This window comes from Ascaphus truei, chromosome 1 (assembly GCF_040206685.1).
Source record: "Ascaphus truei isolate aAscTru1 chromosome 1, aAscTru1.hap1, whole genome shotgun sequence".
Taxonomy (NCBI): domain Eukaryota; kingdom Metazoa; phylum Chordata; class Amphibia; order Anura; family Ascaphidae; genus Ascaphus; species Ascaphus truei.
The window spans coordinates 16,246,690-16,260,527 of record NC_134483.1 but is presented as its reverse complement, the minus strand read 5'-3'; the positions used below and the strand labels follow the sequence as shown (position 1 = coordinate 16,260,527).

At 41.0% G+C, this 13,838-nt stretch overlaps 1 protein-coding gene across 1 annotated transcript; it reads right to left on the bottom strand.

The window, feature by feature from the left end:
* Positions 1–477: 477 nt before the first annotated feature.
* Positions 478–13,054, bottom strand: LOC142468328 (serine/threonine-protein kinase SBK1-like). The gene is made up of 4 exons (XM_075574794.1): positions 12,892–13,054; positions 7,763–7,965; positions 6,678–7,574; positions 478–570 (listed from the first exon to the last, which is right to left on the bottom strand). The coding sequence occupies exons 1-4, from the start codon at positions 13,052–13,054 to the stop codon at positions 478–480; spliced, it is 1,356 nt and encodes a 451-aa protein (XP_075430909.1).
* Positions 13,055–13,838: the final 784 nt, after the last annotated feature.

The window sequence follows — 13,838 nt, the reverse complement described above, 5'->3', positions numbered from 1 at the left end:
GATATAATAATTAATAAAAAAAATATTGAAAAGTGAGCCCACTTTATGATACATTTTGGAACCAGCACAAGGGTTTGTAACAAATTAATTTTTTATAAGCTTTCAAAATCTTCCATTTCTCTTCTTTAGGCAGAGAAGGTAAAACACCAGAATCAGAGACTTGTGGACATTGGAGACTGATGAAGAAACAAAACTATGAAGAGTTCTTATGTTGGTCCAATAGAGTACTACACAATTGTATATAATTGCCGTACTACTCAGGGTTGGAAACCGATGCTTTCTATAGTTATGACAATGTTTATGTTGGTTTGTGATATATCTTGATTATCTTATTGCCTATGAATTTGTGCTCAGCTGTAAATATGATCATTGCTGATACCTCCTACCTTCCATGTGTCTGTTTGCTGCTGGTTTTACCATATACAGTACTGCCAGTGTTTATATGAACATTACTATTCACTATAGTTTTTACTATTTCTATTTATATGTGGAATGTGCTGCCATGTTCTTCATATAGTGCTGTGCAGATGTAACACTAACATTCCTTATATCAGAGTTATCTTCTTCATCCTTCATAGAAACCAACAGAGTTTCTGCATTTCACATATTCATTAATCCGTGGCCCTTTTTGATCAGATTAAATGCAGAATTGCCAACACACCTTCATGTACACATGAGAACACAATAGTGTCTGGGTTTGTGGATGGAAACCTTGTAAGTCATGTGACTCATTAGCATACTAGGCATTGTTAAAGAAATGAGGTGCTAATGACATCCTTATGGAACAGATCTGCAATGGGACCCCACCCTTATCCCTGAATTGTGCACATTAAGTATCCATTGATTAGTGGTATTAGGAGTAGCCCAAACTGTTAAAGTTTCTATAGAATGGCAGTTTCTACACATAAATCATTTCTGGAAGATCTTTCTTATACATATATACAGGAATCAGATTTTCTGGTAAAATATAAAATTGATGTCAACACTAGATGTAGTTAGAAAAATGTAGATAGAAAAAAAGAGAAACACTGAATGTTGTGATTCCTTTTGGTACCAGCATGTGGGTTTGTCAGAGATGTTATTTTTTATATGCTTTCAAATCCTTCAATTTCTTTTTAGGGAGAGAAGGTAAAACACATGTGTGACAGGGTAAATAAAAACCACCAGCTATATGCCTGGCAGACATATGTTTAGTCTGCAGTACAGTAGTGATGAGGTTAACTTCAGCTGGGAATCTCATGACAATTAGTTGGATCCCAGCTGCCTAATCAAGGTGTGTTAAAAACTCCAGGCTGTACACACATCTAGCCTAGCTGGTCAGGAGACAGGAGTGAGTTACTGAAGAGATTACTGATATAAGGTCTGTTTGCAAAGTACATGGTTGATGAACTGTTGTGTCCTGCATGCTGAAGAGAAACTGCTTTGTTTGACATGCTGAAGATAATCTATTTTGTTTTGTCTGCTGAAGAGAAGCTATTTTGTTTTGTGTGCTGTATGTTTTAAGGCTAAATAAATAAGCCTTGTCAAGAGACCCCACGTGTGTAGTTGCGTGTACTCTGCAACAACCTGAATGAGACTTGTGGACATTGAAGGGCCATTTAAGAGCAACATACTGTATACAAATACATCTTATTTTAGTCCAATACAAGTTTGTTACAACTATAGCAGGGCTGGTTTCTGGCTACCAGTCTGCCCTCACTGGCAGGAAGCCCTGGTAAGAGCAGCTTTGCCAGTAGTACTCATGGGGTTTTCTAACTTCCTGCTGTACCCTTGAGTGACAGGGGGAGGAGGTGGAACTAGGCCTGAGTATACCCAATCCTGACTCAGACCTGGTGCCCTCCTCCTGGCTGTACTTAAGGGGTATTGCCACCCAAATTTAGTAGTGCCTCTCCCCATTTGAGAGAGGCAGGTCACACAGCAGCGTGCCTGAGTATTGGGCCTTCTCTGTTCCTCTTCCCCTCGGGGGAGAATGAGTGTGGACCTTTCCTCTGCCCCTGCTAGAGGGGTAGGAAAGAGCCAGGACAGTTGAGGGGGCCCTTAACCCGTAGTGGTTGCCCAGGGACCATCCTACAGCTGGGTAGCTGACTCAGAGACTGTGTTGGGCAGGCCACTGCCGTGCTTGTGAGTGTGGACCCAATAAAACCATTCCTGTTCATATACCTTCTGCCTGGTGTGTGATCTTACTGGGGAAGGAGAGGGAGTATTTCTACTGTAGGCGATCACCTCCATACAGTACATCTGGAGCCTACAGCAGGTGGAGGTGCTGCACTGCTAGAGAACCATGTGGGGTATATACCCCAGAAACCTGTCCTGTGTCCCCACAACCATTGGCGGACGACTCATCCCTCCTGATTACCAACAGGTAGCATGCACCGCACAAGTGGTAATGGCAGAATCTCCTATCGGGTTGGGGAAACACAGTTAAACAACCTTTTACATAAGTGTAGCGCACTTTCCCCCACCCCCTGGGAGATGTGTGGCTACGGTGTGTCTTAAGGTGCAATACCTGCGGCTCACAGGAGGCCTGAGCCTCCGCTGCTGGGAGCCTGGATCGATGCTCAGAAGAGCCTCCACCTGTACGGGTAGTATGTAGAATAACCCTGTTACAGGACTAGAGAGAGAGCGTGAGAGACAGCGCGAGAGAGAGAGAGCGCGAGCGAGAGATCTCTAAGGCACAGTCATGGACCTGTTGCTGTGTGGGAGTGAACATGGTGTTTTTATGATTTACAATTTTGTCTGCCGAGTAGGGCACCCCAAGTCTGAGATCTCAGCAGCGCCTGCAATTGTAGCGCACTTTCCACCACCCCTTGGGAGATGTGTGGCTACGGTGTGTGTAAGGTGCAATACCTGCAGTTCACAGGAGGCCTGAGCCTCCGCTGCTGGGAACCTGGGGTGTACCTGGTTCGATGCTCTGAAGCGCCTCCACCTGTACGGGATTCTAGTATGTAGAAAAACCCCATTACAGGACCCACATACAATAAACCACACACCTAGTGAAAAGATAACAGTTTTACTGCATGAACTTAATAGATATTCCGGTTTCACCTGGTCACGCACGACCATATATCACCTTCAATTGTACTGTCCCACACCTAAGGGGCGCTCGGGCACTCAACCACCCCTGTGTCCACAAGGTAATACCTCACCCTCTGTGTGGTACAGCGCTGCCCGCTAAAGTGTTTGTTGGTGCATGTGTTGAGTTGGGTACCTGCCGGGTGCTCCCACACCTGGGAGCGCTGCTGCGGCAAGATGGGATCCACGGATCTGTTGACGAACCGCGACGCCTCTGCCTCTACGTTGGGTGGTATCCCATCTGGACTGGGCCACCATGAGCAATGTCTCTTTGTACAGAGGGGTTATCTGGTCCCAGACCACATCCTGCCTGTGTCCCTCACTCTGGTACTACAGGGGTAGTGTCCCTATCTATGGACCTGTCCCTGCAGCAACCACAAGCTGAGGGGAGTAGGGCCTAGCTGGGACCTAATGGGGGTCTCTGGCCTAAAGCAGGGTCACAGACACTTGCACACACACCTTGATAAAGTCCCTACGGGATGAAACGCGTTGGTGCGTTTGCTTTTGTCATCTCCATTGTGTTCTGATGAATTAAAATCCTTTTACTTTTTATCTGGAGTTGCCCTCAAATTATTCTCTTCTGGACAATGTTTTTGCTGTGCTCCTTTGCTCTACAATACTCAATTGCTGATTCTACTCTATAGGACTGCATGCTCGGGAACCTTGGACTCATTCCGGAGACCCCCAGGGGCAGGTAATGGGCCTTGGCCCTTACCTTTGACTGTAAATTTGGGGATGTTCATGCTCTATAGGGGGTTAATATACAAAGGCCCTTGGTTGCGGTAGTCAAGCGGACACCGCTAGGTCATTTGTCCCCTGGATATATGTTTATGGACTGTAAAGCACTATGATTGGTTCCAGTATGGTTATTATGGCCTGGATTTTGTATGATCAGAGTACACACTTATATTGAGCACCATTATTCCAAAAATCCCACATACACCCTACTCTGATGGCATCCCAACTATGACTGGCGTGGCTTACAGCGTGCCAAATGTATCTATCTTGAGAGCAGGGAAACCTCTCTGCCCTATTGGCTTAGCTCCGTCCATGTGACATGCCCCAGTGCAACGTGGGGCTTGTAGTTCCCCTTTGACCCCTACTCTGCGCATGCGTGTGCTTCCCTCTAATGGCCGTCGCAAAAGATCATCATTCGCATGATGATCTAGAGGAAACTAACCCGGCTGCAGGGACATACACTACGGGAACCATAGCTTTCCTTTTCCCCACTATTTAGCTTCTTACATAGTTACATAGTTACATGGTAGATGAGGTTGAAAAAAGACGTAGGTCCATCAAGTTCAACCTATGCTAAATTTAGACAACAGATACTTTATCCTATATCTATACTTACTTATTGATCCAGGGGAAGGCAGACAAAAAACCCCATTAAAGGGGAAAAATTAATTCCTTCCTGACTCCAAGAATTGCCAATCGGTTAACACCTCATTTCTAATCCCTGGATCAACATCCTTCCCATGTATACTTATTTGGTATATCCCTGTATACCTTTCCCATCTAAAAAGATGTCCAACCTTTTTTTGAACAAATCTATTGTATCTGCCTTCACAGTTTCCATGGGTAATGAATTCCACATTTTAACTGCCCTTACTGTAAAGAACCCTTTCCTTTGTTGCTGGTGAAATTTCCTTTCCTCCAACCTTAAAGGATGTCCCGAGTCCTTTGTACTGCCCGTGGGATGAATAGTTATTTTGAAAGCTCCTTGTATTGTCCCCGAATATATTTGTAAATAGTTATCATATCCCCTCTTAGACGCCTCTTTTCTAATGTAAATAAATCTAATTTAGCTAGCCACCCCTCATAAGTTAGATTGTCCATCCCCTTTATTAATTTGGTGGCTCTTCTCTGCACACTCTAGTTCCATAATGTCTTTTCTTAGGATTGGGGCCCAAAATTGTACTCCATATTCAAAGTGAGGTCTTACTACTGCTTTGTAAAGGGGCATAATTATATTTACTTCCCTTCCATCCATTGCCCGTTTGATGCAAGATAAGATCTTGTTTGCCTTTGCAGCTACTGCATGATTTTGGGCACTATTGCTAAGCCTGCAGTCTACAAGCACTCCTAAATCCTTCTCCATCAAGGATTCCCCCAATTTATCTCCATTTAATTTGTAAGTCGTCTTTTTATTCTTATACAAAAAATGCAATGACCCGGCGCTTCAGGCTAAAACAATACCCCAGTCCAATGATTAGTCCATATAGATATGGAAAGTTCTTTTCAATATTCCAGCTGATGGAGCATGGTGATCCAATTGCTGGCTGCTGGTTCCAAACTCCTCCTAGTATGTAATGGACAAAAAGGAAAAGATCATTGCGCAGCCACAAGAATCCATAAATAACTCCACAACAGATTAAAGTAATGAACTTACAGACTTGCTGTGTTATTGTTCCTTTGAGACAATCTGTGCTTTTAACCTCTTCTCTTCCAGATATCACGAATCCCACGTGTTGTATGTCTATCCTCCAGGTTTTCTGTCTGTTCACAGCATTACCACTTGGTCATAGTTCCCATGTGTTCCCAGAAAAGAAATAACATGAAAGATGATGGTGCAGATTGATAAAAATTTATTACAATAAAAATAAAAAACAGCCATGGGCTTACTCACATAAACCAGGCTGTATAAAAACAGCTGACAACGTGCCGTCCGCAGCTTGATACAATCAGGTAGGCAGGCTTCTGGGAGGATGGCGCTTTTGTTGTTTGCAAACCCTGAAGTGGCGTCTAACTCTCAGTAGTTACTCTGCGAGATTCGCCCCCTCTATTTGCTATAGCTTCCTCTATCTGAGCTTGAGGTGGCTAGCACTGCAGAATGTGCTCTGCTCACCTCTCTGGGTAACTGCCGTCAGCCCGCGCTAAGCCTCGTGATGTCACACTCTGGCGTCTCTCCTGATCTCTGAATGTGTTGGGGGTGACTATTTGCCTGTCTTAAAGGTTGTTTTATAAACTCCTGAAAAATCCAGAGAAATACTAAGGGAAGTTATGTACCAAAGTCTCCCGGGAACAGCAAAAGACGGGTAGGACCGAGCAGACGTTTCATCGGTAAAAAAGAGAAATAGACAAGAGAGAGAAACACTCCCTGGGATGAGCACGATAGACCATTTCCAATAAGCATTGCACTCACACGGCCACCAGTCTCTGGCAGTCGCTCCATGACATACTTCCACTAGCCTCAGGTACCTATTTTTTCATGATATGCATCGACATCCCTTAAACTCTTTTCACACAGAACCCATCACTCATCACCCCCCAGATATATCCCTTCCACGCCATTACAAGACACCAGTGCTATTTCATACCATGCACCTTCTACCCTCAGCACAGCTAACCATGCACAATTATCAGCCACTTCTGACACACTTACTCATGCATCAACAGCCCTGTAAGACCCCAATCTCTTACATATACCTCAGATTACGATCGACAAATGAACACACTTACCTTATTAACATGATGAGACAAAAGTACACATACTTCTCTCCTCTGATGTTGGACAAGACAAACAGTTGGATATTTTCCTTTGCTCAGATAAGTTCCACTTCGGCTCCTACATACAGTAATGTATGGTCATCCATCAGTATTACCTGACCTGCTATGTCATCCTGCCATTGATCTGGTGCAATTTCAAAATGAGCCACAAAACATCCAGCTGCAGAATGATTGGACAACCTGCTGGAGCAAGAGAGGGTGGAATCACTGCCGTGTAACATGCACATTTGCTCTTTCTTTATACATGAGCTCAAATTGGATGAGGCGTCATGCTCAGAAATAACACACCTGTCCTCAGTTTGACACTTATCATCTATTTCCATGACAAATGATTCTGCAGAAAGAGTGTCGTCCTCAGCTGAGTCAATGTAGGATTCTTCCATATTAGTGTCCACAGTTAAAATGCTGCTAATCTCTGTCTCCGTGTCATCCAGACTTATTCCACTTGAATGGGGAATATCTGTTTTCCAAGACTCACCCGTATAGTTCAAGACTTCTGTAGCCTTTCTCCTCTCTTTAGGATCTATTGCCAATAGCGTATGAAACATTTTCAGTACTGCGGTGGTCAGTCTGTTCCATGGGGATGGTGGGTCAGCAACTATGGGGCTATTTTGCCAGTCTGCAAACCTGCTGTACCTTTGATCTGTGGGAAGAGCCACCCGCCATGGAAACTCACCAGTGAGCAAGCAGAAGAGAACCACTCCAAAAGCCCACACATCGATACTGGAATCAGCCTCCAAGGTGTCACTCTTTGCGAGTTGACACAGCTCAGGGGACATGTAAGGTACTTTTCCTTTCAGGGGTCTGATAGCAGTTCCTTGGAGATGTGTGAGACCAAAGTCACTCACTTTAATACAGTGACATTCTTTATCAAACACTAGAATGTTGTCGGGTTTAATGTCCCGGTGAACTAGTCCTTTGCTTTCCATAAATTCCAGTGCACTGGAGATCTGAACTGCACATCGCTTTGCTGCAGCTTCTGGGATCCCAACCTGAAATATAAAATGCGTGTCATTAACGGTCAATAAAAAGTATTTTCCATATTGTAAGATTTCTGCAATGTTTATCAAAAGTGCAGCTTAAAGGGAAAACAACATTTCCATATTGCTACATCTAACAGGTCTAAGTGTAACTGCAATTGTACTTGTAGAACTATTATGGTACGTGACTTCCTACTTACAGGAGCCTGAATGAGTGAGAGGAGATCACCAACTGGTGAGAGCTCCTGGGCAAAGACGAAGTGTTCACAGGTCTGGAAGGCTAGGCCATAACTCCCGATGACATTGGGATGAGATGAGAGGAAGAAGGACACACTGAACTCCATGAGGAAGCTTCTCTGTGGTGTTCTGTTCTTATCCAGGAGTTTCATAGCCATCATCTTATCTGTAAGGAGGAGAGGAAGTCGTGCTTAGTTGTGAATACATTAAATGTGCACTCACTGCGTATACTGTGAGCTCTATGTAAGTTACAATTATGTCTGCAGCATTTGTCCATGTATTGATCCTCACCCCTGTTTTATCAGTGCAGTTCTGTATATTACATTGTAAAGTGCAGAGTACAACATCAGTGCTATATATGAATAAAGAAGTTTGTGTATACATATATGTATGCATCTTTTATAAAGACCAATGGGGTGCGCTCACTAACTACACCTGGGTAGCAGTTGGGCTTTTAGGAGTGCCAGAGAGCAGTAACTAAGAGGTCCACCTGTACCTGTCAGTGAATCGGACAGGATGGTGAATGGAAGCACTGCCAAAATACTAACACTCATTGCATTATTAATATCTGCTACTATTCCCGGGCCTGACTGAATAGGGGCACTAGTTTGTGGGGTTTTAGGGAGGGCACTGGAGACTTAATCACAGGGTATGGCTGGAAACTTCGTCTTGATGAAAGTGGTCCAATCACATATTTTCTAGTCTAACCATCTCTATTAGCTCAAATATTCCCAATATGGTGGGCACGTGTTTCGCCAGATTTGACTTGATACTATCTATGTTATTCATTTGCTTTCCTGGTGAAACCTCTGTCCAACTCACTGGCTAACTCCTAGTGAAGGGGATACTACACAACATGTGGGAGTAAAGCCCTTGGTGGCCACATTTTGTACATGAATGAACAGCAAGATCTTAAGACATGGATGGCAATTTGATCACTCACCTGTGTTTTTGTCCTTTACCATCATCACTGAACCATAAGACCCCCTGCCAAGCTCCTTTATGACATGGAAGTGTTCCCCCAGCTCTGCATGCTGCAGGCTTTGGGATGTTAAGGTCACCAGTCCTTCTAGGATAAGCTCAATATCTGACACATTTGAAGCCATTGTTAACACCTGTAAATCAAGGAACTGTAATTAGTTATATTTAATCAGTAGTTTTTATAAATATCTTAACTTTCTAATACAATAATATTGCAGTCTGTGTAATCTAACTAATATATCTAAATGAGTTACATTGTAATAACCACTGTGTTTAAAAAAGATTAATGAAAATTAATGTGTCACTATTACCACACAGTTTTGATCTCATAGAAAATAAGAGACCACAAAATACATTATGGTCTGGGATTGTAATAGGAAAAATGTTGTATATTACATGAGAATATTGGATATTTGCTAGTAGCAAAAGTGTCACAAAACTATGAACATTCATCCAGACTACAAAGAGGGAAATTGGAGCGAGGGAGAGAAAAGGGAGAGAGGGAGAAGAGTAAGGAAGGGTGAGAGGATATATGTGTGAAAATGTCACAAATATACAATATACTTAAACATTTTTCTAAAGTTTTTGTGAGCCAAAATTGGGGACATTGGCACATCTCTAGTGACCACGATTCATTCCTCTAAACAGATCTCAGAGCCTCCCTGACAAGTACTAATGGCCACACAGCATATTGATTAGGGGCCATAGAATGAAATGGGAAATAGTCCATCTGGTCTTATTACAAACACAAAACATTTAATATCAATGTTTTTGCCAATGTATAACAAAGCTCATAAATTACTTACCTCTTCTTTCAGATGATATAACAAAGCTTGCTGTAGAGCTAGGACAATCCTTTGTCTGTGGGTCTATATTTTGTGTCTCAGAGTGTGATGTATTCTCCAGCTCAGGGACATGCAGAAGAGTCCTCCAGAGGATCACCAGGCACTTGTGAAAGTGAATCTGTAGAGTGGCACTATTTATTTAGACCACTGCATTGTGGGTGGAAACCTTGTAAGTCATGTGACTCACATATTAGCATACTAGGCATTGTTAAAGAAATGAGGTGTTAATGACATCCTTATGGACCAGATCTGCAATGGGACCCCTGAATCCCTGAATTGTGCACATTAAGTATCCATTGATTAGTGGTATTAGGAGTAGCCCAAACTGTTAAGGTTTCTATAGAATGGCAGTTTCTACACACAAATAATATCTGGTAAGACATTTCTTATAATTATATACAGGAATCAGATTGTATGGTAAGACCAATTGAATAAAAACAAAAACGAATTAAAAATAGTAAAATGAGAAAACCCAATGTTATCATACATTTTGGAACCAGCACAAGGGTTTATCACAGATGTTATTTTTATAATTTTTCAAAAGCTTAAATCTCTCTTCTTTAGGAGAGAAGGTAAAACAGCAGAATCAGAGACATGTGGACATTGAAGTCTCACGAAGAGCAAAATATATGAAGAATTCTTATGTTTGTTCAATAAAGAGAACTACAACATTTGATATAATTTCTGTACCTACTCAGTGCTTTCAAACTCATATTATTTAATGTGATTGAAAGTTCATATCTATCATACTGTAGCATGACGATCCAGAGGAAATTAAACAGACTAAAGTCAATGAATGTATATATATATATATATATATATATATATATATATATATATATATATATATATATATATATATATATATATATATAATACTGAATATATATATACAGTATATACAGTATACATTTTCTGTAGAGAAAATTGAGAGAGAGGGAGAAGAACAAGGAAGGGTGAGAGGATATGTGTGTGAAAATGTCACAAATATACAATATACTTAAACATTTAGCTAAAGTTTTTGTGAATCAAAATTGGGGACATTGGCACCTCTCTAGTGATCACGATTCATCCCTCTGAACAGAGCTCAGAGCCTCCCTGACAAGTACAAATGGCCACACAGCATATTGATTAGGGGCCATAGAAGGGAATGGGAAATAGTCCATCTAGTGTTATTACAAATACAAAACATGTAATATCAATGTTTTTGCCAATGTATAACAAAGCTCATAAATCACTTACCTCTTCTTTCAGATGATATAACAAAGCTTGCTGTAGAGATATGACAATCCTTTGACTGTGGGTCTATATTTTGTGTCTCAGCGTCTGATGGATTCTCCAGCTCAGGGTCCTGCAGAAGAGTCCTCCAGAGGATCACCAGTCACTTGTGAAAGTGAATCTGTAGAGTGGCACTATTTATTTAGACCACTGCATTGTGGGTGGAAACCTTGTAAGTCATGTGACTCACATATTAGCATACTAGGCATTGTTAAATAATTAGGTGTTAATGTAACAGATCTGCAATGGGACCCCACCCGTATCCCTGAATTGTGCACATTAAGTATCCATTGATTAGTGATATTAGGAGTAGCCCAAACTGTTAATGTTTCTATAGAATGGCAGTTTCTACACACAAAAAATATCTGGTAAGACATTTCTTATAATTATATACAGGAATCAGATTTTATGGTAAGACCAATTGAATAAAAACAAAAACGAATTAAAAATAGTAAATTGAGAAACCCCAATGTTATGATACATTTTGGAACCAGCACAAGGGTTTATCACAGATGTTATTTTTATAATTTTTCAAAAGCTTAAATCTCTCTTCTTTAGGAGAGAAGGTAAAACAGCAGAATCAGAGACATGTGGACATTGAAGTCTCACAAAGAGCAAAATATATGAAGAATGTTTGTTCAATAAAGAGAACTACAACATTTGATATAATTTCTGTACCTACTCAGTGCTTTCAAACTCATAATATTTAATGTGATTAAAAGTTCAAATCTATCATACTGTAGCATGACGATCCAGAGGAAATTAAAAAAACTAAAGTCAATTAATGTATATGTGTGTGTATATATATATATATATATATATATATCTGACAAAGTGGATACTGCCACGAAACGCGTAGGAGTGGTGCTGTGCTGCAATTGTTACGATCGTGGGAAGCGTTAGATGAGACCCTCCTGTCCTCCTAAGAGTTTCTAAGAACTTTTGCTAAAATCATCATTTCAGTTTCTGCTTCTGTGATATCAGCTAATGCTGAGACAGCATGAACACAGGACGCGAGTGACAGAGACGTTCCGAGAAGTCTGGAGACGGACATTATCCGCAGTTCACAATTAGCTCTATCGTTATATACCCTCTGTAAGGGCTCATCTGTTGTTTCTATTGATCAGAAAGATACTTTTTTTAACGTACTTCCCTATGGCAGTTTGTGCTTGTATTTGGCCTTATAGATAACATCTAAGGCTGTGGAGATCCTTTTTGAAGCTGCACCTTCTTAGAAGTTTTTGTTCCTTATATATAATTTTTATATACAATTCAGTTTTGCAAATTTCTTTCCTTTTCCTATCTCCCCTCTCCCCCCCCCCTATTTTCTATATATCTTTAGTCACACATTATCGGACCTCATGTGGACACTGTACGAGCACTTTCTCTTTCAAAATGTTGTACCTTAGATAACAGGTTCAGTAGGTTACTTTATGCATTGGACTATTATTGAATACACTGCACTTTCAGTACTGCGGTGGTCAGTCTGTACCATGGGGATGGTGGGTCAGCAACTATGGGGCAATTTTGCCAGTCTGCAAAACTGCTGTACCTTTGCTCTGTGGGAAGAGCCACCCACCATGGAAACTCACCAGTGAGCAAGGAAAAGAGATCAGTGAAAGTATCAGTGCTGTACTGTATATTACTTTGTAAAGTGCATAGTACAGCATCAGTGCTGCATAGCAATAAAGGGGTTTATGTATAACTATATAAATGCCGTTTTATAAAAACTCAAAGTGCACTCAGTAACCAGACCTGGGTATCATTTGGGATTTAGGAGTGTGAGAGAGCAGCCACTAGCAGCTCTACCTGTACATGTCAGTGAATCGGATAGGATGGCAAAAGGAAGTATACATCTATGTTATTCTGGGGCTTCCCTGTTGAAACCTCATAGAAGCGCAATTCACTGGCTAATTCCTAGGTGGCCACATCCTTTACATGGATGAACAGCAAGATCTTAAGCCAGTGATTGTAAATTGCTCAGTGACCTGTGTTTTTGTCCTTCACCATCATCACTGAACCATAAGACCCCCTGCCAAGCTCCTTTATGACCTGGAAGTGTTCCTGCAGCTCTGCATGCTGCAGGCTTTGGGATGTTAAGGTCACCAGTCCTTCAAGGATAAGCTCAATATCTGACACATTTGAAGCCATTGTTCACACCTGTAAATGAAGGAACTGTAATTATATTTATTCAGTAGTTTTTATAACTATATTTATGGGTGGAAACCTATCTTATTTTTTAAACATCTGTGTTAAGATCATGGAATCTGTAAATCGGTATCGCTGACCTGAGGGAGAAAGAAAACTCTCAAACCCTTGTCTTATATTATTAATTGTTAGTCCAAATAAAAAAGGTTATCACCCAATACTGAAAGTACTCATTATGGGTGGGAACCTTGTAAGTCAAATGACTCACATATTAGCATACGAGGCATTGTTAAAGAAATGAGGTGTTAATGTAACAGATCTGCAGTGGGACCCCACCCTTATCACTGAATTGTGCCCAATAAGTATCCATTGATTAGTGGTATTAGGAGTAGCCCAAACTGTTAATGTTTCTATAGAATGGCAGTTTCTACACACAAATAATATCTGGTAAGACATTTCTTATCATTATACTGTATGCAGGAATCAGGTTTTATAGTAAGATCAATTGGATATAATAATTAATAAAAAAAATATTGAAAAGTGAGCCCACTTTATGATACATTTTGGAACCAGCAGAAGGGTTTGTAACAAATTAATTTTTTATAAGCTTTCAAAATCTTCCATTTCTCTTCTTTAGGCAGAGAAGGTAAAACACCAGAATCAGAGACTTGTGGACATTGGAGACTGATGAAGAAACAAAACTATGAAGAGTTGTTATGTTGGTCCAATAGAGTACTACACAATTGTATATAATTGCCGTACTACTCAGGGTTGGAAACCGATGCTT